Source organism: Argopecten irradians, chromosome 3, assembly GCF_041381155.1.
Source record: "Argopecten irradians isolate NY chromosome 3, Ai_NY, whole genome shotgun sequence".
In the NCBI taxonomy this organism is placed as follows: domain Eukaryota; kingdom Metazoa; phylum Mollusca; class Bivalvia; order Pectinida; family Pectinidae; genus Argopecten; species Argopecten irradians.
Window position 1 is genome coordinate 58,429,429 of NC_091136.1, and position 23,988 is coordinate 58,453,416.

Consider the following 23,988-nt stretch of genomic DNA (forward strand, 5'->3'; position numbering starts at 1 on the left):
CGAAAATTCACCAAAAGATTGAAATAGATGTTATTGGTTATCTAGAGAACTGGAGTCCCTGTGATAGACTTGTGCTGTGTCACCAATCCCAAATGATGTGACGATGGATCGGTGTCACAAGGTCTACCTGATCAAGGTCAAATGGTCAGAACAGAATACTGTGCGTAAGGAGAGCTGAAAAGTGGTTGCAAAAAGGTCTGGAACAAAATTCATGAAAATGAATTGTGCACTATGTTAACTATTGCTTTGTTTCTTAATATAGCGAGCATGCATAATTAAATATACTGATGAAATTTATTGAATATACTTACAAATTTGTGTAATTTACATTCCATTTTTATCCAAACTGCCGAAAGACTCAATTAGAACATGATACCATGTAAATGTACATGGAAGTCACATATCAAACCAAGCTGAATATTGAAGCTCTGGATAGTTAAGCAATATCTAGCTGAATCTGCCACACTTTCACAAAGTTTGTTACACAACGTAAAGTGGAAAGGAAAAATGTCCATAACAACAGCAAACCAATCATCACCAGGGTCATTGTTATCATCCCTCCTTGTCAAATCTACCACCATTTAGTACTCAGGCATCAATACAACAGAATAAACACACCATAAAGGAAGTTTCTTTACAACACTTAAGACAAGTTTTTTGATTTGACGAGGAGGGTCATAACAGATGTACAGACAGACACAGTAGTCACACACCAACAACACAATCACCAGGAGCTTGCCTTGTCTGAGCCGTCCATACTGCCCCCCGATTTCGTCAGGAAGGATAATTTCCCGACAGACGAGGACACGCTGATGTGCGATCGGTGAAATCCTTTTTTTAGACTGTCAGTTACTGATGTATAATTGGAGTCCACTCTTACTAGCTGTCTTGAGTTGTCGAGCTGTGAAGATTCCTTGTCCCTCCGAAGCTGTTCCTCAAAGTTTTGATCACTACTCCTGATATTAGTGTATTCCTGTTTATCTACATCTATACCCCGGATAGATACCCCGATCATAAAGCCCTCCCCATCACCTCCTCCGGGGGACTCCCCACTGTTAACTATATTGTCTCCTACCTGAGACAAGAGTGGATTCCCATCACCACTACTCCCTCCCGGGGACTCCACACTGTTACCTAAATTGTCTCCTACCTGAGACAGGAGTGGATTCCCATCACCACTACTCCCTCCCGGGGACTCCCCACTGTTACCTTTATTGTCTCCTACCTGAGACAGAAGTGGATTCCCATCACCACTACTCCCTCCCGGGGACTCCCCACTGTTACCTATATTGTCTCCTACCTGAGACAGGAGTGGATTCCGATCATCCCTTGACACAGGTCTACCAGTACCACCTCCTCCACTAGTCACCACTGAATTACTAAATCTAACTGTATCATCAAAGGACTTTTCTATTTCACACTTATCATCTAACTTCACACTTAAAAATTTTGAGTCATGATTGCTACTATAATCATGTGTGTTTGAACGTATGGCAGGTAAAACTGGGTTAGGGTTTAAACCTTTGTCTTTTATTTCTCTCAGTTTGGCAAATTGTGTTTCAATCCTTTTGTATCTAGCTATGATAGAAAAACTCTCTGCCTTCTTCTTCATTCTACCTTTATGTATAATTACGGATTGATCACCCTTTCTTAGTTTACTAGGGTGTGTAATTACTGGATTATCTCCATTTCTCTGGTTATCTCCCATCCTCGAGTTATCTCCCTTCCCTAATAGAGAAAACTGGGTACTTTCTACTTTCCCTCTCAGATTAGGGTGAATACTTTCATCCTTCCCCCCATGGTTAAGGTGAGCATTCTCTTTCTCCCTAACAGGGTTAGAATGGGAACTCTTTGCTTTCCCTTCAGGAATGTGATGAACATTTTCTTTCTTTTCCGTATAGTCAGGGTGAATATTTTTTACCTTCCCAAAAAAATCGGAATTTGGACTTTCTGTTTTTTCATCTAGATGCAGTTTAGTACTTTCTGTCTTAACAACAACATGGCAAGTGAGCATATTTCCTGTCTCTCCCACAGGTTGAATATTCTCACTGTTTCCCACATGTCTGGGAGGAGAATTTTCTGTCTTTTTAACCCGATTAGGTTGAATATTCTCACCATTTCCAACATGTTTCACCATTCTTGTAGTATTCACCACATTCCTGTTGGGATCAAGCCTACGAGTCCTTCCCTGCCCTGCTCCATCTCTCTGATGCCTAATTTGATGTCTGGCTACTCCTACATACACATGTACATGACCATTGTTGGACACAATAGGAGGCAAGACATCAAACCCCACCAGCTGTGTTTTAAATTGATTCGATTGAAGAACTTTTACTTCTGGCTATAAGGATATCCAAGCAGCGATAACAGATAAAATGATATTTTAAGAAAAATTTGATTACACTGAAAAGTCCATAGTTATCAATATGCTTTAAAGCTAAAAACACAGTATAGTCTTTTCCATAAAAAAAATGAATATTTATAAAATTATCCATAAACTTTGCATGCTAATTAACAAACAATTTCCATTCATTTCAGGTGTAATAAAGCAAACTCATAACAATTTCCCTAAATTTTATTTCTGTATATATGTATGTATCAATGTGTGGATCTTAAAATGAACCATCTAATATACATAAAATGTAACACAAATAGGCAGAGTACTCAATTAATCAATGCTGTCACATATAAAAGTTTAATGCTGAAAAGTCAAAGGACTGAAGTGCACATCATACCAATAAAATAGTTGAATTATTGAGAGCTAGTTATGGAGCCCTGTATCTGGCACAGCATCAATGATGTAGTAGCAATTAAGAGATCAATTTATCATATATATGTATACTGTGTTAAAGGCACAGTTGTGTACTAGAACAACATGAAGAATTTACTATGGTGCAGACAACTTAAGGTTCACAACACAAAACAAGCAGTGCCCAGGATATATACCTGTCCTTACTGTTACAAAATATACTCTATACAAAAGCCTACATAGGTTTAAACAGCACATTCATGTATGAAAGTATCACCTTAGATACTGTGTATAAATCAATCAATCGTCCTTACTACTAAACAGTCATAAATATATATATACATCTATAAAAATAAATATCTACCATTATATCAATATGTTCTAATGATGTGTACTGAAGGATAACCAGATATACAGGAATCATTACTTATCAAAAAAGATCAGATATGGAATGATCAAAAGCTAGGAAATAGACATATATCAAAAGATGATTTGAAAAAATTAATTTAATGAGCATTAATACTGTTAGCTGATGGAATGATTGTGTTAGTAGGACTGGGATCAGAGACTCCTAACATGATTTCTCTATCAATACTATATATGTATATGAGTATTTCTGTGTAGATTGTTCACCAATGCGTAGAATATCTACAGAGAAGTTATAGATTTTATGTTGCCAATATATTTACAAGGTTACATCAGAGTATATAGTGCAGCAGGCAATTTATAATGTGTCATGCACTCAAGTTATCTAATATCATCCCGAGGTGATTAACGATACATAAAGTTATACAACAGCCATGTGCAAGTACAGAAGATCAATAATGCAACATTAGATTCCAAGAGATTAAATTTGATATCGATAAAAAATTAAAGGAGTTTGCAATTAACTTCTTCACATAATTCCACAAGAATTGTTTTTTTTTTCTATAATAGCCGACCAGTATGTTCTACTAGGATATAAAATGGTCCCTTAAATGTGTCCTTGGGTATTGTGCCACGCTGTCATGCTGAAGTCTGGATGTTTCAGTTTACCTGGTCCGCGCCTACTACTCGGACTGTGTGGGTACCTCGGTACATATTCAGAGAGTCATCCTTTGGCTGAGAGAGAGGACAGCACAGACAGAAAGAACAGAATGGTTAGGAGAAGGAAAATCACAAAGAATTCAAACAAATCACAAACAAAAACTGTCTTTGAGTATAGAATCACTCAGTGAAAAGTGAAAACATTAAGAAATCCTGGATATCAATAAGCCCCCCTCCCTTCTTATACAGCTACTCTACAAAGATTTACCAAGATTTACCAGGATTACCATATAATGGTAAATGACAATTATAAATACTAATATGGATGGCATATCTTGAATAAGGATAGCTTTCTCCATAAGATCTTGGTTTAAGGGTATATTGGTTCTGGTAACTCCAGATATCTAACACGGTACAATAGGCGAGTGAAAAAGTGACTTTTGATTGGTAATTAATTTGTTAATATTCACCATACCCAAACAATCTAGACTTTTTTCTGAATCAAATCCTTACTTCCATACACTGTTGAGCTACCATGTCTCACTTCTTATCAGGAAATATGGACAGTGTAGAGAAAGACAGTCAGATTCTCCAGAAAAACAGTCAAAATCAAGTTAGACATGTTAGTAATATACAACAATAAAACAACAGGAGATATGATAATGAATGATTATATTACTTACAAGACTTAGAGTTAGTTTTCTGTTGTGGGTGTGACTATGAATGTTAAACAAACTCCATAAGTATGAGATTATATAAAACCAATGTATAGCAAGCCTAGCAGAGGTGTGCAGTTATCCCACTCTTCTTACAATGTCTTATACATATTAAACTGTGAGGCAAGTGGAAATGTAACAATAATCTATCTTACAAAACAACAAAAGGAAATATGGATATAAAAGGACAAAATAAACAACAAATATATCACATAGAAACTTCAGCAATCTCTGATATAATCCGAGAACATTAATGAATGTGTTATATACAGTATAATTACATAGTGATCATCACACAGTAACATATATCTATAAAACAATTTTATAAATAAATATACCATCACCAAAAGTTTAATCTATCATTGTCATGACTTTAACATATTTACACTTTTCTAAAGCTAGACAAATATAAAGTAAAACAACTATCTACTGACTACTGGTATTGGTGGATTATTTCACTGTGATCAGGATGATTTAGTTTGGTTTTCTTGTAATTTATTCATTTCATTAGCAATAATGGTAACATATCAAGATAAAGACACAAGCTTCAGAACCTAATTAATAATATATCACCCCTTATAAGTTACCATGGTAGTAACCCCTTGTAAGTTACCATGGTAACCATGGTAGTAACCCCTTTTAAGTTACCATGGTAACCACACTATTTACTTAGCAACAGATGTTACTGGTAGTGACAATTTATAATCTTCATTAAGTTCCGACACCTTGTATGAGTTATATTCTATTCCCCCAGCATCCTCTTTGCTGGTCAAGTAAACATAGCCAATAAAGGTGGATTTCTGATGTTACACATACCTCAATCTCCTATCAAAGGAATTATATAAAACACTTTTTTTTTATTTTTCAAATGTTTCCAAAAGAAACAATAATAACGTGCAAGTTCAGTTCTCTAATGACCCTTGTTAGCAGCAAACAGAGCTGGGAGAGGGAATGCATTACATGTATTCCAGGTAAAAAAAACTCCCTTCACCACAAGGTTTAATGCTTTATATATCACATATATAATTAAAGCATTCATGAATTATTCAGTCATCTTTTCACTTGCTGTATATCGTGAACAATCAATACCCTGGTCATTTATATGAAGGAAGACTATTTATGTTGTTCAGGATAACTTTCCACACTAAGGAAACTTGGCAATCATCATTACTGTGTAATTCAGAAAACATTACACGATTACCTATATATATATGTACAATGTCTGTAGCAGAGCTGTCCTTACACTACCTACCCTGTATACGTCTCAACAAAATATATATCACAGTCAGTGTAAATAATCTTGTAAACAAAACTTATATTCAAAATACATCTGAAACAAAATGTACCATACATTTTTGTGATATTATCATAAAAATCAATACACAAATCACATACCAGTATTACATGACTTATCAATACTGTAGTATTGTTGTTGGTTTTAGGTAGGACAAAGTTTTAAATACTTGTACTGTAAACATACTTATCTTATTAAAGCAGTCAAGTTGGAGTACAAGTGCAACAAAAAATATAGATCATGATTTTTTAATGCAGATATAAATTAGCGTAATATCCTTTTACAAAATTTAGCGCTGTACATAAATTAGAACTTCAAAGACAGAATGAAGAGCGTTTATGATATAATAAAACTGTAGCTAAAATAAATATGTGCACAGCAATAATGATCCATGTACTAATCTAATTGTCCAAAATTTTTAACTATTCTTAGTTTATAAACTGATTTTCTACATCGTAATTAAAAATTTGGCCTTATCTGAATTTGTTTAGACTTCCTTATGTCTTGAAGTGTTTATAACCTAACTAGAACAGTAATCACTTTAGTCAAAGAAAGAATCATCTCTCTTGGCTGAGCCTAAGGAAAGTTGTTTTTTGACGGGTGAATTCTCCCTTTTGGTTGAAGTAATTGTTTTAGTAGGTGAGTCAGCTCGGACCAAGGACTTAATTGTTTTAGCAGATTCGTGAGTTTTAGCAGAGGAGTCAACTTTTTTAGCTGGAGGATCATCATAAGTTTTTGCAGAGTCAAGCTTCTTTGTTGAACCTGCCTTTTTAGTAGAGGTATTTGATTCCACTGTCTTAACTGAGTAGTCAGTTTTAGAGGAATCCATTTTTCTAGGAGAACGGGTCTTTTTAGTTGTTGATCCTAGATTAACATTCTTAACCGATTCAACATTCTTAGTTGATTCAACAGTTTTAGCCGATTCAATTTTCTTTCTCGAATTGGCCTCTTTGGTGGAAGTGTCATCATCACATTTGACAGGCCTAGAAACTTTACTGACCTTTTTATCTAGGCGTGGCAGTCTGTCCTGGCCCTTCCCTTGTTTGTAGGGGTCAGACGTTGATCCTGCAGGCTCCTTCATATATCTTATGTTCTACAAGACCAAATTTTAAATGTCAAGGTCAAACAAATAGGAGACAGACAAATGTCTCGGCTTACAAAATATTTGTGAGGTATTAAAGTGGGTTTACTGTCCTTGATGTCTTAAATGTCAGGTATCTAAATAATGCGACAATAATGAAATACATTACATAACAGAACAACACATGACACATACATCTTATTTACAAGACATCAATAAATTCCATGATATTAATGCTATCATATTTTAACATGAATGCTTATTTTTATGGCAACACTTAAAACATAAATTATTCAGAATTGAAGAAATGAAGAAGGTTTTGATTTAAATGAATAATCTAACATTATTCTATCGACATTAAATTATTTTGACTATTACTATGGTTCAATACTAGCATTGAATAAGCCAACAAAATAACTATATAAATATCTAAGCAAGAAAAGATGCATACACTATTATAATGAATACATCAATAGCAAAAGCAAATTTTTATGTTCCTGGATGAAATAACTGAAGATAATGAATTGAAAAAACTGTGATAATCAACTTCTGTCGTGACTTGCATGGAGACTGCACTTTACAATGGTAGTGTTGTGTCATGGTTGACAGTGATATTGCGAAACACATGATAATCATGTGCAATATTAAAAGAAAACAGATGTGTTTGATGTCAAACAGGGCTGTACTGATGTCTTAGGAGACTGTGTGATTAGATTTGACCAGGATGTATATAGTTTTTGCTATGACATAAACTAACAAAACTAAATCTGAATTTGTCTACTTAACTTTTAAAGTATCATGTTAGATTTACAGTCATCATATTTCATGGTTACTGTTTTTTGGGCATTTTTTTATTTTTGTTTTTGTTTTCTTTTTAAATTAAGTTAAGAATTGTTAAGTATGTATGTGATAAAATTTCTAGGAAATGCAAAAAAAAGAAGACCATACGCAAATGACTATCCAATGAGTAGTTTATCCGGCTAAACATTTTCTTATATGCAATAAGCAAGTATCTTCAAGGTGCAAATGCAATGCAGCAAATTTCTATTATATCAGTAATTAAGCAATATAAAAATTCTAATCTAATAAACTTTAAAGTATGTATCTAACAGATTTTAATCCTTAGCCATGTAGTCTGTTTTAATCACAAATATTTTTTCTGCATTTTGCATACAGCAATCTATTAATATTTACAAGTTAAATAAGCAGTACTGTTGCAAAAACTTTAAACAAATATTAAAAAGAAGCAAATTGATTTAGACAATTATCATAGTCCTCTATCAGTAGTAGGTGTTTTATGTAGATCAAATATCAAAATATAGGTCACAGTGGGTACATGATAACATTAGATATGGAACTTTAGTCTGCCAAAGTTCATCGCTTGAAGTTCATAAACCAGGTAAGCCGAACAGCTAGACATGGATAACTTCTCACCAAACCACATGACAACGGTGTTGTAATGTGATAGGTAATTTCCACAGATTTGTATAACTAGTAAATAAAACTAATAGCCATGTGCTCATCTTTCAAATAATTAATAAATTAGAATATTTAAAATAATGTCAAACAAATTTTTTTTTAATGTTAAGGGAGACAAATCTTGTTTAGGGAAATAACTGCTGTAATGATTTATGTTGGTTTGAACTGTTAGCACTCTGGTAAACTGATGTGTTAAATCATTAAGGAATGGATCTGGAACATAATATTCTATCACAAATGTTGGAACAGGTCAAAGGGACACATCAGGGATCATCAGGTGGGATAAACACTACACATATAAAATATATTGTACATACACGCTAGTTCTAATTAATATTCCTAAATAATGCACAGCTACACATATGATGTAAATACACTTTAACACTTCACTACTGGACATTTGAACTTGATAAAGTCTAACTCTAAACACAATCCATGTACATACTCTAGTTCTACAGAAATCTAGACAGCCATTGGTTCTAAGTTAGACCCAGCACTTTACCCTTGTATTTACTTTAAAGGTATAAGAGTTTTGTTTAGTAAAGGTATTAACCATGCCCTCATGCTCCCATCTTTACCCTAAAGTGAGTTTAGAAAGTCGTGATTTAGATTGATGCTGATACAGATTACATTATATACATGATGTACTTAATTACCTATCTATAGTGTTAAAGGATACGAAATGTAAATGCATGCCTACAAACCACCACTTAGGTAAGCTTAATAGTAATGGTACATATAACAGCATGCAAAACATTCCTGAAACAGTGTCAGACCTGAGCTATGTGACATTAAAGGCAAGATGTACAGCAATACTGTTCATTACTTAGAATTCTAACTCTCTACCATTGCTCATTTACTTACTAATTAAATCAATATTGCATTGCTCTGTATATACCTCAAAGACTGGCAACACGATTACATCTAATAGATTTTATGATAGATTATGGATGCAGCATTTTGATTTTCCAAAAACAATAAGCCAAGTAAAAGCTTTGCTCTATGCAGACTGAAAAGCATGGCATTATTGAATCAAGCACCCTAACCCTTTTCAACAATGCACAACAAAAGTGGCCATACAATGCAGCTGGCATCACTTCCAGATTAATATATTCTTAAAATTAAAGGATGTCTTGTATACTAAATGTGTGCAATAATTATCAATTATTTTGGCGAATGAAGGCAGCATGATTATTCAATCTTTAAAACAAAAAAATTGTTGATGACTTCCGAGAAGTTGTTAAATGTAGTGCATAATGTTCTATACAGATATAAAGCCTACATTTTTTGATAATTTTGTAACATTTTCATGTTTCTTTTCCCTAAACCATCACACCAACAACTTTTCTGTCATAAAATGCATGAAATTATCATGTTTTACAAAGTGCAAAATCTCTAAAAATGTCTAATTGCTTAAAAAAAGAAGTTTGAGAGGTGCATAAGGGGATTATTACAACATTAAACTGGTTCTGTTGTGACCATATACCTGTTTGCTATTAGACTTGTCATTGTCCTGAAATAAAACACCAAAACATACAGCCTAATGTTTTATCTATAAAGTCAACAACCTTATACTTACCTGGTATAATAAATCTTAAAATTTGAGTTATTCACAATTAATAATAAAAGTGGGGATATTTTATATACATTGACAATACAGTGTAACCTCGGTAACTCAATATTGAAAAGGACCATGGTTAATTTTCTTATCTTAGCATGTGGGTTGAGGGCAATATAAAGTGAAATTTGGATCCATCAATACTTTGAACTAAAGAGGCTGTGTATAAGTTTGAGTTAACGAGATACAACTGATTGTGAAGATGACTGTCAATGAGTTAGATTTACATATACAGTAACAAGATGATAGCTTCAAGGGAGCTCTTTATAAAATTGTGTGAATAACATCAAACATTTTGAACATAAATTAATTGAGAATATGTTACTTTTATACAAAATGAAAGACGTGGATAATACTCAAATGAAAGTTAATGGTAGTCATGGCAATAAGCGCTAAAATACCATCACCTCTTAAGTAGGTGATGATGATGAGATGAACAGACAGAGGATAGAATACAGGTATGTATTCATCCAACATTTAAAACACTTACAATGGGGGGTAAACCCAAGGTTGTGTTTTTGGCAATCATATTGTTACGATGATATGGTTCATCTTCTGGTTCATATTCCTCCTGTTCTGGTTCCCCTTCAGCCTGCTTCTGTAAAAGTCAACAAACAGGTAGGTGTTACAGTTCTTCCAACCTGTTAAATTTTCATTGCAAACCTTCAGGTGTACAACAATGGTCTTTAAAGTTTTGATGTGGAAAGAACATCAAAGAACAACAACAAAACCAAATGACCTAGGCCAAGTAATTAGCAACCGGTCCTGGGACCAACATGGTCCATGAAATTTATAAGGACGAAGTATGTAAGTTTAAGGTGAAGGTCCATTTGTAGGAATTAAGTAAAAAAAACCTTGGCCATTCAGTTACCACGGCCCTATGCATAGTTCATCGTAAGAATTACCAGTACTTCTAGACAGAAGCCAGAAGGTTGTTATCATAGAGTAATCAGGTACTTCTAGACAGAAGCCAGAAGGTTGTTAAGTATTACCAGTACTTCTAGACAGAAGCCAGAAGGTTGTTATCATAGAGTAATCAGTACATGTATCACTGTTATTATTTTACAGACATAAGTAAATAACTAAAAGAAGGATTTCTTTGATTGGCTGAAACGTAATCAGAATTTCCATATTTGGCCATATATGTTGTGCTGCCCTACAAATGATACACAATGGTTATACATACTAATTAAGTAATATTAGCATGCCTTCTGGTATACAAAATCTACTAATTAATAACTGATACAGCTCAACATGCCCTGACAATGAAGCTCATGCAAAATTTCTCTATCATACAATAACATACTATCAAACAGACATATTTTTCCATTGTAAGGATAAATCTTGGTTCTTTTCTTAAGGCTAAATGGGTTTTTTTTTGTACAACAAGATGATGTCAAAGTTGTCCAAGTAAAAGAGTAAGACTTAAAACTTTAGAGGAAGAATCAGAGCTATCATAGATACATGTATTTTGCAGTTACACCATCGTCTCACCAAGTTGTAACAGGTGATTGTAAAACAAGTTTAATAGGTGATTGTCAGATAGGACAAAAAAAATATATAACAGCTAAAAGCTAATACAGGACTAATACAAGCAGGTAATTTATCTAAATTACATAATGCAAAATAATTATTGGAGTAATAAAACAAATTTCCTTCTAAAACTGTTTTGATTAAAATTCATGTTTTTTACTGTTCATCAAAGTATCTGAAAGTTCATCTGAATAATTTTTGATAATATTTACCAACTGCATAAATGTTATTGATTATCACTTTAGAAACCTAAAAGTGTGCATAAAATTTCTGTTATACTTAATATGTAAATAATCTATCAGTAAATAAAATCAAATACAATGCTGTTAATTACTTCTTCTTAATACTATGGTCATAATACTATATCTACCTATATTTATTGTAATAGTATATAATATGTTATAACATTCCGTCCTTATCAATCTAACTAAATATGTACAAGTTGTTTACCTCTTCGTAACCAAGGAAAGGCACAACATACTGAACAAAAAACAAAACAACCATAAGATAAACAGATTTCCAATATTCATTAACAACGCCAGTTTAATGCTGATATCACACTATTTTTGTGCCTTATCAAAATGGTTTTTGCCCACATTCTGGAAAGGATTTTTCAAGCCAGGCTTTTTAGTTCATTTATCATTTATGTTAGGAAAAACAAGATTCCCTGATATATATTAGCAGAAATACAGGTATCTTTACATTAACATAAAACAAATTTAAAGTACTGCAAGCATATGAATTATTTTATTCCTATATTGGTTCTATGAACGAAGCAACCAATCCATTTATTACAGAAGTAAAAACAAACTGTAGATCTTCAGTTATGATCTATCTATTTAAGATAAATAGAGACTTAATTTTCACCTTCAATAGATGAAGGGAAGTCAAGTCTATGTTGTACCTGTAATAACTAAATCATCATAATTAGATTATTATAATAAATGTGCATTTACCAGACACAAATGTATGGCAGTGTTAGATTAAAGTGTCTCCACATACAAACAGTACTGCATCACATGTACATTCAATCACAAATCTTCACTTTGATAACTATACAAACAACATGAAAGGTGACAAATTTAGGATCAAGTCAGTAGACAAACGGTGAAGGAACACAGTGTGTGGATCTCCGGATTACTTACTGATCTGTAGGACTCGGATCGGTACGACTACATGTAGGGACACAAATACAATGTAGTTGTTTATTGGGAGTTAATGATAAACAGACATAAATCTACTGAAGGAATTAGAAACAATACCAGGATACCTTTCCTATTGTTATTGGTATATCTTCATTACAGTATATAAGGTAGCTGATGAGAGTTGACCAGGACATTTAACTTTGACATTCCTGTCCCAAATGTACTTTTTGTTTGAACACCTTGACAAGATATGTTTACTATTAGTGCTGAAGTTATCAACATCAGAATCAAAATTACACTGACTGATTATTTCAAGTTAATGTCAGACCTCCCCATCGCCATCATTTCTAACAAGTTTTTAGTGTCATTTCACCATTTGTTAATACAAATCTTACCTTAAGTTGGCGATACTTCAGATGTCTGGGGGTTACTTGACCAAATTCTTTGGCATTTTCAGCCCACAAAGCCTGCAGGTATCTCTTTTGCTGATATTCATTTTCCTTAAATGTAAAACAGTTTAATTCAATGATTTGAAACGCTAGGTAACTGTTCAATAGAAACTAGGAATGTCTCCTGCCTCCATTGAGAATCCTGAAACACTGGGATCCACCATGTAATGGGGTGCCCATGGGGTGATCTCACTCGGATCATAGTCATTATATCTTTGGGGTGTAACATATTACATAGGACTATCAATATATTGCAATTGTATGCCTCTCAACTCAATCAATCGATGGCAATATAAAAAAGTCGATAACAATCGCGGATAGTACGCTAAAATATCGATAGTTTCAATTGTCAGATATTTTTCTGTAACTTGGACTAAAATCTAAAATTATATACTCATAGATGATTGATAAACAGTCTAACAGTCATGATAAAGTGTCAATTTTTCCATTCTATTTAATCAAAACACAAACACCAACAATGTTCTCGATCATGATCTTCATTTAAGTTTAAGTTGGTACTGACGCTAGCAGGTAAAGGGAAGTAACTCTAAACCAATACTGCACTAGATGTAAGTCATGACGGCCAATTCATCGACTGGATTTTAAATATAATTCAGAATGCAATACTATTGCAATTGTAGTCTACATAGTTTAACTATCGCAATAGTGTTTCCCCCGATAGCAATAGTATTGCAATAGTTAAATTTTAGGCAATATAGTCAACCCTAATATATCTTTGGCAAATTCCAACAGTCACGTGGAGGAAAATAATTCTAAACCAACTGAATTTTCTGCATGAATATGGAACACGTTCACTAGATCTTCATCGTAAGGACTTAGGTGTGAACCTGCAATACATTTAAGATACATGTACTTCTATTAACTGCACATAACCCCTAGATATTAATCTATAAATTGAACATTTTGAAAATCTTAAATCATTGGACATGTTTATATTAATATTCCACATAAATAAATCACTTAACAAAAAAGATTTTAACAAGTTCAACAACATGTTCAATACAAATCCTTTACTTTCTAAACTAAGGCTTATCAATCTTTGATTATAGTACTACTGTAGCTGTGGTTCTCCTCAGTAAACCTATAAAACCAAGGTTCAACCCTAGGGTGTAAGACAACATTAACATTTATCTGCTGGAGGAAGTCCAGAGTAAATGGATACTGAATAGAATTGTCAATAAAAGGTTTGTCAATAGAGAGTAAACATATAACAATGGCTAATGAAGACTTGATTGTGATAATTATTGATATGTCCAAAGACTGCCACTTATCTAGTTAATAGTAAATAGGATCACATTATTGAATTCCTCACTAACACCGTTAATTATTACTCTAACAAGGTAAAAGGTAAACAGAGCAGCTTGAACAGTTTCCTCGATTGCTGCTGACTATAAATCATACATAATACAAGAGCACATCACCATAGAGGTGATTTGTAGACTAGCACTAGTACCTACAATAGCCTAATGGTCCACACCCGTACCCAGTGTTTCAGTGCCTGTAATAGATCATTCATGGACAAATAGGTTCCCTCATAAAAACAGATCATAAATATATAGCTTATTATCAGTGTTACAGCTTATATAAACCTAAGTGCAACTTCTTGCATAATTTTAATAGGTTTGAAAGAAGGTATTTCTCAATCTACAATAATTCAAGGTGAATTTACTACTAAGAATACAGTTCATTATATATTTGTGAAAAAGGAAATAAAGTCACTTATACTGAATCTGCATTAGTCTTATTCAATTTATATACAAATTGTAACATTATTGATCATTTGACAATAGATGATGGAACTCACATTTTATTTGATTTCAGAATTTGATATAGATAACTATAAGTACTCACCAGGTCTTCATTTATAGGTTATATACATACTGATAGTGACAACCAGATTCACCTCCTGTTATTACATACAGGTTGTGATAGTACTCACCAAATCATCATTTTTATAGACAGGCTGAGCACGATCTAGTCGCCGAGCAATACCAATGTTTTGCATCTGTATTTCCCGTAGCATCTTCTCGCGACTGCCATAGTTTAAACTGTAACACAATTATCGTTCCATCAAATACTAAGATAAAACTGTAACACTGGCTTAGTTCTGGATAAGTTTCAAGTACAACAGACCAAATTAGCACCGAACATCAGTTAATTAATGGCAATTGTAAGTGATATAAATTAGCCACACAAAATGTTCACAGTATCATAATCAAGAGACTGAGGAACTATGCTTCCTTTTCTGTGATTTAAAACCTTAGGTTTAGTTTCCTTGAGTGTTCACACATGAGAGAAGAAATCAGAGAAAATCTTGTTTGATTTTTGTGCTTGGGATTACTACACCATTTCTGACCTGTTTCGTAATGCTGTTTTACTTACCTTTTTGGCTCGTACTCGTTCCAATTGTCTATCTCAGGTCTGCTCTTCATGATATGGGTCATCTTCTGTAGAAGTACCTTGTTCTCATGGTCAACCTCCGCCTGCCTCTCTTCTTCTTGCTGTAATACACAAACACTTATCCTCTAAAACACTGACAAACATCTTTATTGAAGCATTACTTAAATTCTACTACCCACCAATACTGGTAGGCAACCAATTCTTGCCAAGTACCTATTCTCACCATTGCATATGTACATATTTGTATGGTTATACGCAAATTTTCTTGAATAAAGTCATCTTCTGAAAAAAGACATTACCATGCATGAGGTGTCCACAAAATACTTATTGAACATACAAATACATATGTGAGGGCGAGAATGGGTACTTAGCGAGAATTGGTCGCTGACAAGTAGGTATCAAGATGCAATAATACTTCCAAAAATATATATGTAAGATATAGGTCATACAAGTCTCTGCCTCAATATGAAATCTGTAGAAAATGGGGAATACATGAAGAAAAGATAGATTTTAACACCAAATATACATTTTCTCTTCAAATTTCCTGTTAAGATTAACATAAACATGGAAACAAACACATGGTTGTATTGCTTTTTGTATTGGAGCAGAAGTAATACATACATGATCTCTTACACTTGGTCCTAGCTATCAAGACACAACAGTTTTTGAAAATGTTTGAAAATCCTTGAAGAAGTGCTGTTAATGACCTTGACTTTGACCAGTCAGGAATCTTGAATCTCAAACTTATCTTACATATTTTGATTCTTTCAGAATATGGTGCTTGGCAAATATTCATATGAACTGAAGCTGCAATAGAGTGCTGACAACAAATTTCTTGGGACCCTCCTGCTCTCATTTACTACCATACTCCTATGGTTACACAGAATACAAATCATTTGAAAAGTCAATAACTATTGAACAATGAAAGTTCCAAACAAGACTAAAGCCATGAGTATGCCTCTGGTGCAAACGAGCAAACCATCCCTGTTCTTTCAATCCTTCACTTAGGGAAATGTCATATGCAAATTCTCCCTTTTCATCATCGATACCTGGAAATCAGAATAATTTTCCAATTCCCTACCAGACATTAATGACATTTTCAAAGATTTCAGTGAGCTCTGATGATAAAAGAATTATTTATATTACTGAGTCATGATATTCTTTAGGATGCTTATAACTCCTAAAACATTTTACAGTATTGGGTCAAACAGCAGGATGGATAACTTCTGATATTGCTACCTTTATTTCCTTCCCTGTGTCAGTACCAATAACACAGGCCATTAGAGCTACATTCCACACCTGTGATAAATGAGATGTAAGCATGCCATCAATGCACCATTACACTGCTCTACAAAGGTGTTCAGGCCTACCAATACTCTCATCAAACTCTAGACTTGTGAACCTATAGAAAATCGTTTAGACACAAACATTAGAAACTCCCTGTGAGGTACTTATACTTTGTGGTAAGGGGGCAGCATGGCATTTAAATTCAATTTCCTCAGACAATAAACTTGCCAATCAAGGAGAAAAGTATAATGTGTTTCCAACACTAAAATTCAAACTGAATAAAACCCAGTCTAACCCAAGGTGATGGCTACAAGTGAATCATGAAAACTTTATTTCTGCTTTATCTAAGCTTTATGGAACTTTAATCAACAAGATTAAAGATTTGATTTTAATGGAAATCTCAAAGCTGGAATATGTATGTAGTAATCCAGCAACACAACAACATTAAAACTGTAGCATACAAAATACATTGTGTACATGGGCACACAGTAAAACAGCAACACAACAACAATAAAACTTAAAGCATACAAAATACATTGTGTACATGGGCACACAGTAAAACAGCAACACAACAACAATAAAACTTATAGCATACAAAATACATTCTGTACATGGGCACACAGTAAAACAGCAACACAACAACAATAAAACTTAAAGCATACAAAATACATTGTGTACATGGGCACACAGTAAAACAGCAACACAACAACAATAAACCTTAAAGCATACAAAATACATTGTGTACATGGGCACACAGTAAAACAGCAACACAACAACAATAAAACTTATAGCATACAAAATACATTGTGTACATGGGCACACAGTAAAACAGCAACACAACAACAATAAAACTTATAGCATACAAAATACATTGTGTACATGGGCACACAGTAAAACAGCAACACAACAACAATAAAACTTATAGCATACAAAATACATTGTGTACATGGGAATACAGTAAAACAGCAACACAACAACATTAAAACTTATAGCATACAAAATACATTGTGTACATGGGAATACAGTAAAACAAACACACAACAAATTCAAGGTTATTAGGTTCATATAAGGAATTTTAAATATTTATTTAACAAACTATACTATCAAAGTAACTTTTTTGGTCCTCAGAGGTTCAATATAACAGTGTCTTACTGTATACCTAACTTTTTAAAAATAGATCTTCATTTATCTCCTATCACCTGATTTGTTATGGTTCCATTCTAACCCCATAGGGGACACATGTCTATGGGACTCAGTCCTATATACGAAAGTAAATATCATTTATTATACAGTCTACAGGTTCTTGTCCGTCAATTGGGAGTAAGACTTGGTTGACTCATTGCCTTGGTATCTATAATACATGTATATAGAACCTAGTGTAAACATTAGCAACATGTTAATTTTTTAAACATATTCTGCTGTTATGGGACCAAATCAATATTTGCTAAAAAGTGAATTTTAAAAAGGCTGAACAGTGTTATTGACAATGTTAGCTTTTTGTCCCATAAAATAGAAATATCTTTAATTCAATGTCTACAGTAAATACAGCAGAAGTGAAATCTACCCCACAATTCACTAGAAACACTAGACAGGAAGTGAAATTTACCCCACATTAGATAGACAGGAAGTGAAATCTACCCCACAATTCACTAGAAACACTAGACAGGAAGTGAAATCTACCCCACATTAGATAGACAGGAAGTGAAATCTACCCCACATTAGACACACAGGAAGTGAAATCTACCCCACAATTCACTAGAAACACTAGACAGGAAGTGAAATTTATCCCACATTAGACACACAGGAAGTGAAATCTACCCCACATTAGACACACAGGAAGTGAAATCTACCCCACATTAGACACACAGGAAGTGAAATCTACCCCACATTAGACACACAGGAAGTGAAATCTACCCCACATTAGATAGATATTAGAGAGACAGGAAGTATGGTTTGTGTGTACTATTTGTGTTTTCGTAACCAGCACTGAATTAGAGCCAATACATCAACACTATGTCAGGGCTCAACAATCCTCGCTATATATATATAAACCCTTATAGTCGTGTATGGATATATTCAATAGTATTATATACGTAAAGTATGCTAAGTCTAATCCACGATCACCAACTATAGTAAAGTATAATAAAACTTAATACTATTTTGATTATGTATTACTGGGAAAGCTTTGTAAGGTTTGTTGAAGTCTTAACCTATATAATATGCCTTTATAAATATTTTACTTTATTTAGTTTGAAAGACCAAAGATCATATAATTAGTTTGACTTAAAATCATTATCAGGAACATAAACAGAGGCTTTAATTCAGCTTACTTTACTTTGAATAACATAGTCATTTGAAAAAAAATGGCAAGTTGCTTTATTTGAACAAGAGGCCCATGGGCCGAAACCTTCACCTGAGTTCAGATATAGAATGAAACCAAGACTTATAAACACTACATACTGGCCCTTGAAGTCGGTCAGTGATCTTATAGATTTGACTTTTTAATCTATGAAGAGGATTTGCTTCCATCAAACCCAAGACCTCAGAAGATGTTTTGAAATTTTAAGTCATTTTGATCCTGTTTGGCATCTGCCCCTCTGGTCCCCCAGGGGGTCAGGGAGGACTGATATGGATGTTAAAATGCTATATCTCAGGCTAATTATTCTAATCAAGTATGACTCATTTCCTATTACAAATGATCAAATAATGTTCAAAAATGTGTTTTCCCTATATAAACTATAGTAAACTTAACCCCTCCCCAGGGGGAAACGAGAGACCCCAGGGTCATATATTTCACAATTTTTAAAGGGTCTTTAGATCTTTCTATCTATGAAGAGTATTTGATTCTACCACATCTGTGAGTGGAGAAGAAGATTTTTGAAATCTTAGTTAGTTTTATCCCTTTTGGCCCATCCCACAGCCCCCTGGGGGTGGGGAACATATAATTCACAATTTTGATTGGCCTTATGCCTTAGAAGGTTTGTGCAAAATTTCGTTGAATTTGCTTCAGCTGTTTTGGAGAAGAAGTCGAAAATGTAAATTGTTTACGGACACACGACGGCGGACAAAAGGCGATTAGACTAGGTCACTTGAGACTTCATCTCAGGTGACCTAATAAAAACTATTGACATATTGATTTCTGTAAGAAATTCATCAATTTATCAAAAGGTGAAACTGACATTTCATGTGTCAGCCATAAGGAAATAAACCTAGGGAGTCATAAGTAAGACACATGAACACACTGGCTATAGACTTTAAACAATTGGTACACTTTCCTCTCATCCCACACAATGCTTCGCTCCGCATTTCCTTGGTAATAATCATATATATTTAACGAGACATATGTAGTTTGATGGTGTGCCATTGTGTTAGTGTTTGAACATAAAATAAAAGTATAGTGTATGTCATGTGGAGTAAAAAATACTCAATATTTTATCATCTCAATGGAATCCCTGTTTTTTTAATCAGACATATCCTCAGACTAAACAATATGACAACAAAACATTTTTTGGTTGGCAAATGGTAAAGATTCATAAAATTGCCATGTTTATACAAAATAAGAACAACTGAAATGAAGCTGGTTCTGTAATGTGGTTGACTGAATTATACATACTGTATTTGCCATAATTAGTGTTCCTACCGCCCCTTTTCTGGAGAAGTGTTGAAGTTGTATAAATCCCCCCATCTCATGGATCAATGTTTAACAACATATGATGCCTCTAACATCAGCATTGTATCCTATATTACATGAACTTGCGAGTCTTTTACATGTGAAACGCAACATAATAATGCATCTCAAAGGATAAAAGGAATGTACGTATATCATGAGTATTTAAAATATGGCAACCTTTTTTCATCCACACCTTACATTTTGGTTCATTAATAAGTGCACCATTTGTTACAACTATTTAAGTGCCCAGGGTGTTAATAACAGCGAATAGGGTAGATCAAAGTCTTTATCTAACACATACCAGTAACTACTTTTGAGTCCCTTAGAAATAAGAGCTACCAAAGCATTGCTACCAACTAATATTCGATTTCTGGATGTGTCCTGATAAGAGTTTAACAATTATGTTTACTCAAGAACACAGTCAAAATCGCTTCTATTACATTTTACAGATAGACTTGATTAAATATGTCTATTTGGATTTAGGAGTGCCTTTCTATTTTCGGTAGGGAATTTGATAAACTGCAGAGAGAAAGTTTTGTGATAGAATCACATTAATGTAAAATCTGTTCTGCACACCAAAATATAATTTTTAACAAATCTGTTCACAGTTCATTACTGTCTTAATCTGTAACCCACTTCTCGCAAAAACGAACAGTTCTGACCAAAATTAAACTCCATGTAGTATTTAATAATATATCAGCATTCATCAATCTAAGCACCATGAAAAGGTCAAAATTCAGTGGTTCTACTGAAACAACATGCACAGAGATATAAACCGAAAAAAACCTTCTTTAAAGTGACCGAAGTATCTGTACCATGTATCAGTATTTTGTTTATGCCTCATAAACAACCCATCTCTCCTCTATGGATCAAAGACTCACCACAATCAGAACATTAGTCCAATTGTTATACAATAAACACATTATCACTTTAAATGTAAAATGTAACTGACTCTAGTTGTGTCCTTCTCATTTATCACAATGAAAAAAAAAGGACAAACGAATGCTCTCTGACCATTCTACATTGATACAGAGTTTGTCAATGCTCAAACAAGAGATCAAACTTGTAATGGGTCCATATCATGTTTGCAGTCCATTGTCAGAAGCCATGGCTAATGCCAACTGATTATATACAGTCACTACAGGGGTTGATGACTCTCTATCCACAAACAATAAAGGACGTACAATTTGACAAATGTGTATGTCATTCATTAACAAATCTATAGTTCTTATTTAACACTGTTTTCTGGGCACAAACCTTACTTGGATTTTAACTTGTGGAAGTATATCTTTCAAACATAATAAATTAGATTCTACAAAAACACTCTGGTTTATTGTCTTATTTGTAATTTATTATACTATCATTATAATCAATATTTGTAATACAACTGTCCTTACCTGTATTCTCTTAAGCCTTACAATGACATGGGGATATTTCTTTGGTGATTTTGTATCTAGTCTTGTCCTTGATTCAGCAAGCTGTAAATAAAATGTTAAAGTATATCTTAAAAACCTTCCAAAAATAAGTAAAAGTTGAATACAGACACTATTAAACTAAGAAAGATCACTGATACTTTGTAATTAATATGAACATTAGTAAGTTATGGTAAGCAAAAACTTTCCATTTAACTGCTTTGTGCAAGTCAAAATCCAATCTTTAATAATAATGCACATTTATGTGCACAAATACTCTAAGTAAATATCTGCTCACCTAAAATAGCTTTTGATAAGCACAAGACATTGCGCAATAGCTTTCATTTTCAATTTTGCTGGCAAGTCATTTTACAGGAAGACCTAAAGTTGGAAAACGTTTTTTTGTGTAACTTCCAAATGATCCTAATTTAAGAAATTTTGTAAATCTCTTCCACAAAAGTTACAAAATTTAGTGAGTTAAAAATTTTATGAAACATTACCTTGGTTTATAGCAAATAGACAAATTATGGAGGCTAACCTCTAATGCTTAGTAGATGCCATATTATAATGCATCTACAGCTAGACATGAATGTTTCCTACCACAAAATGTGTGATACTTCAATGGAATATCTTACAAGATTTACTGGAATCTTCAAGTTCAACACATGAATGTCTTTATATATATGTGATATCAGTCATTGCAGAACCACTATCTTGTAGTAAATAAAGCATCACATTTAAATTTAATAGAAGGTCAGATGGTACAAGCAAGCCATACATTATCATGTACTTGATGCAATGGGTGTATCTTTTGTAAGTTAATGAAATGGTTTGCTTCCATGCATTCCATTTTATAAATTAAGATTGGCCATATCTTTTCAATTTACAGCTTCACCTGACAAACTGAAATATAATCTGTTTGCAGTAAATATCAACAAATCTGTAAATTTCACTTAAGAATTAATGAATAGCAAATACAGAAAGTTTCTTTTAATCCAAAAGAAAAGTAATTATAACTTGTATAATCCAACCTTTTTATATACACCTTACCTAGACCTGACTATATCAATGATTTATAACAGTAGTGGTACCTATGTGGTGAGCTGCAAAGCTCAAAGTAATAAAGAAGTTGGAGCTATATCTACAGCTAGATCAGGTTTATATAGACTACTAACACGCTCAGACAGATACACACCTTCTAATTACACATTCAGGTAAATCAATTAACCATTGATAGTTCATTAGTGGACTGCTACATCATAGAAATAAGGCTTACCATTGAATAAAATCTTAAAACTAATACACCTGAGGGTGTCTTTTAGGACTGTGATCATTCATCAAAAGGTAAAATTCAGAACCAGAACTTTGACATATTAAAAGAACTATTATTCATTTCAGGATATACCAGGTTTCGAAGGTGGAGGAAAGTCGGAGCACCCAGGGAAAAACAGTAGAGGTCAGTACCTGGCATCTGCCTCATGAAAGTTTTGAACTTGACTTTACCCACAAAGTACTTAACTTACAATCCAGAGGCCTATCACTATAGAGATAGTGACTGCAATCCTCTAGTCTAGTTCAGTAGATTACTGATAACATACAGATTCTCTTTGGGTCTATAGCTTATGTTTGGACCATTGGCACCACAAATGGTTTGGTATAAATTGGTTTTGTCCATCAAGATCAACCATAGTCATTTAAGATGTGACATGTTTATTGATAATTATAACTACACACAACATGCGTGGTATTGAAGAGTCTTACACCAAGACTGGTAGAGTGTTAGGTATAGCTTTCATTCCATGAGAACTATAATTACAATACCAATTATAATTGGTAAGTAATACTGGAACTACTATGATTAGTAAGGTGAAAACTTACATAAGAAACATTGTACCTAAGACATGGGCTTGAAGTGTTCATTGTTATAAAGTCTGGCAGATTCCTTAAAAGTACAACAACTTATGTGTAAGAAAATGTATGTATCACCCAGTTCTGTAGATTAAAGATATATTCTAGACTGATACACCTGGTCGTCTGTGACTAATCAAGCATGGCCGTATTGATAGTCCACTAGCTATAGCTGTGAGAAATGTCGGATCGTAATTACA

At 33.6% G+C, this 23,988-nt stretch overlaps 1 protein-coding gene across 5 annotated transcripts in view; it reads right to left on the reverse strand.

Moving 5' to 3' along the window:
• Nucleotides 1–23,988, reverse strand: part of LOC138319216 (annexin A6-like) — a 93,760-nt gene that overhangs the window by 56,333 nt on the left and 13,439 nt on the right. For 3 of the 5 annotated variants that reach the window (XM_069262203.1, XM_069262202.1, XM_069262204.1), the window contains exons 3-9: nt 21,866–21,946; nt 15,494–15,612; nt 15,051–15,159; nt 13,037–13,141; nt 10,454–10,561; nt 9,832–9,858; nt 6,786–6,878 (exon numbers count right to left, since the gene is read on the reverse strand). In XM_069262203.1, the coding sequence (XP_069118304.1) occupies nt 6,786–6,878; nt 9,832–9,858; nt 10,454–10,561; nt 13,037–13,141; nt 15,051–15,159; nt 15,494–15,612; nt 21,866–21,946 (642 nt within the window). Of the gene's footprint in view, nt 1–739; nt 2,299–6,785; nt 6,879–9,831; nt 9,859–10,453; nt 10,562–13,036; nt 13,142–15,050; nt 15,160–15,493; nt 15,613–21,865; nt 21,947–23,988 lie in introns of those variants that run through there. The other 2 variants (XM_069262205.1, XM_069262200.1) reach the window with 2 other exon arrangements.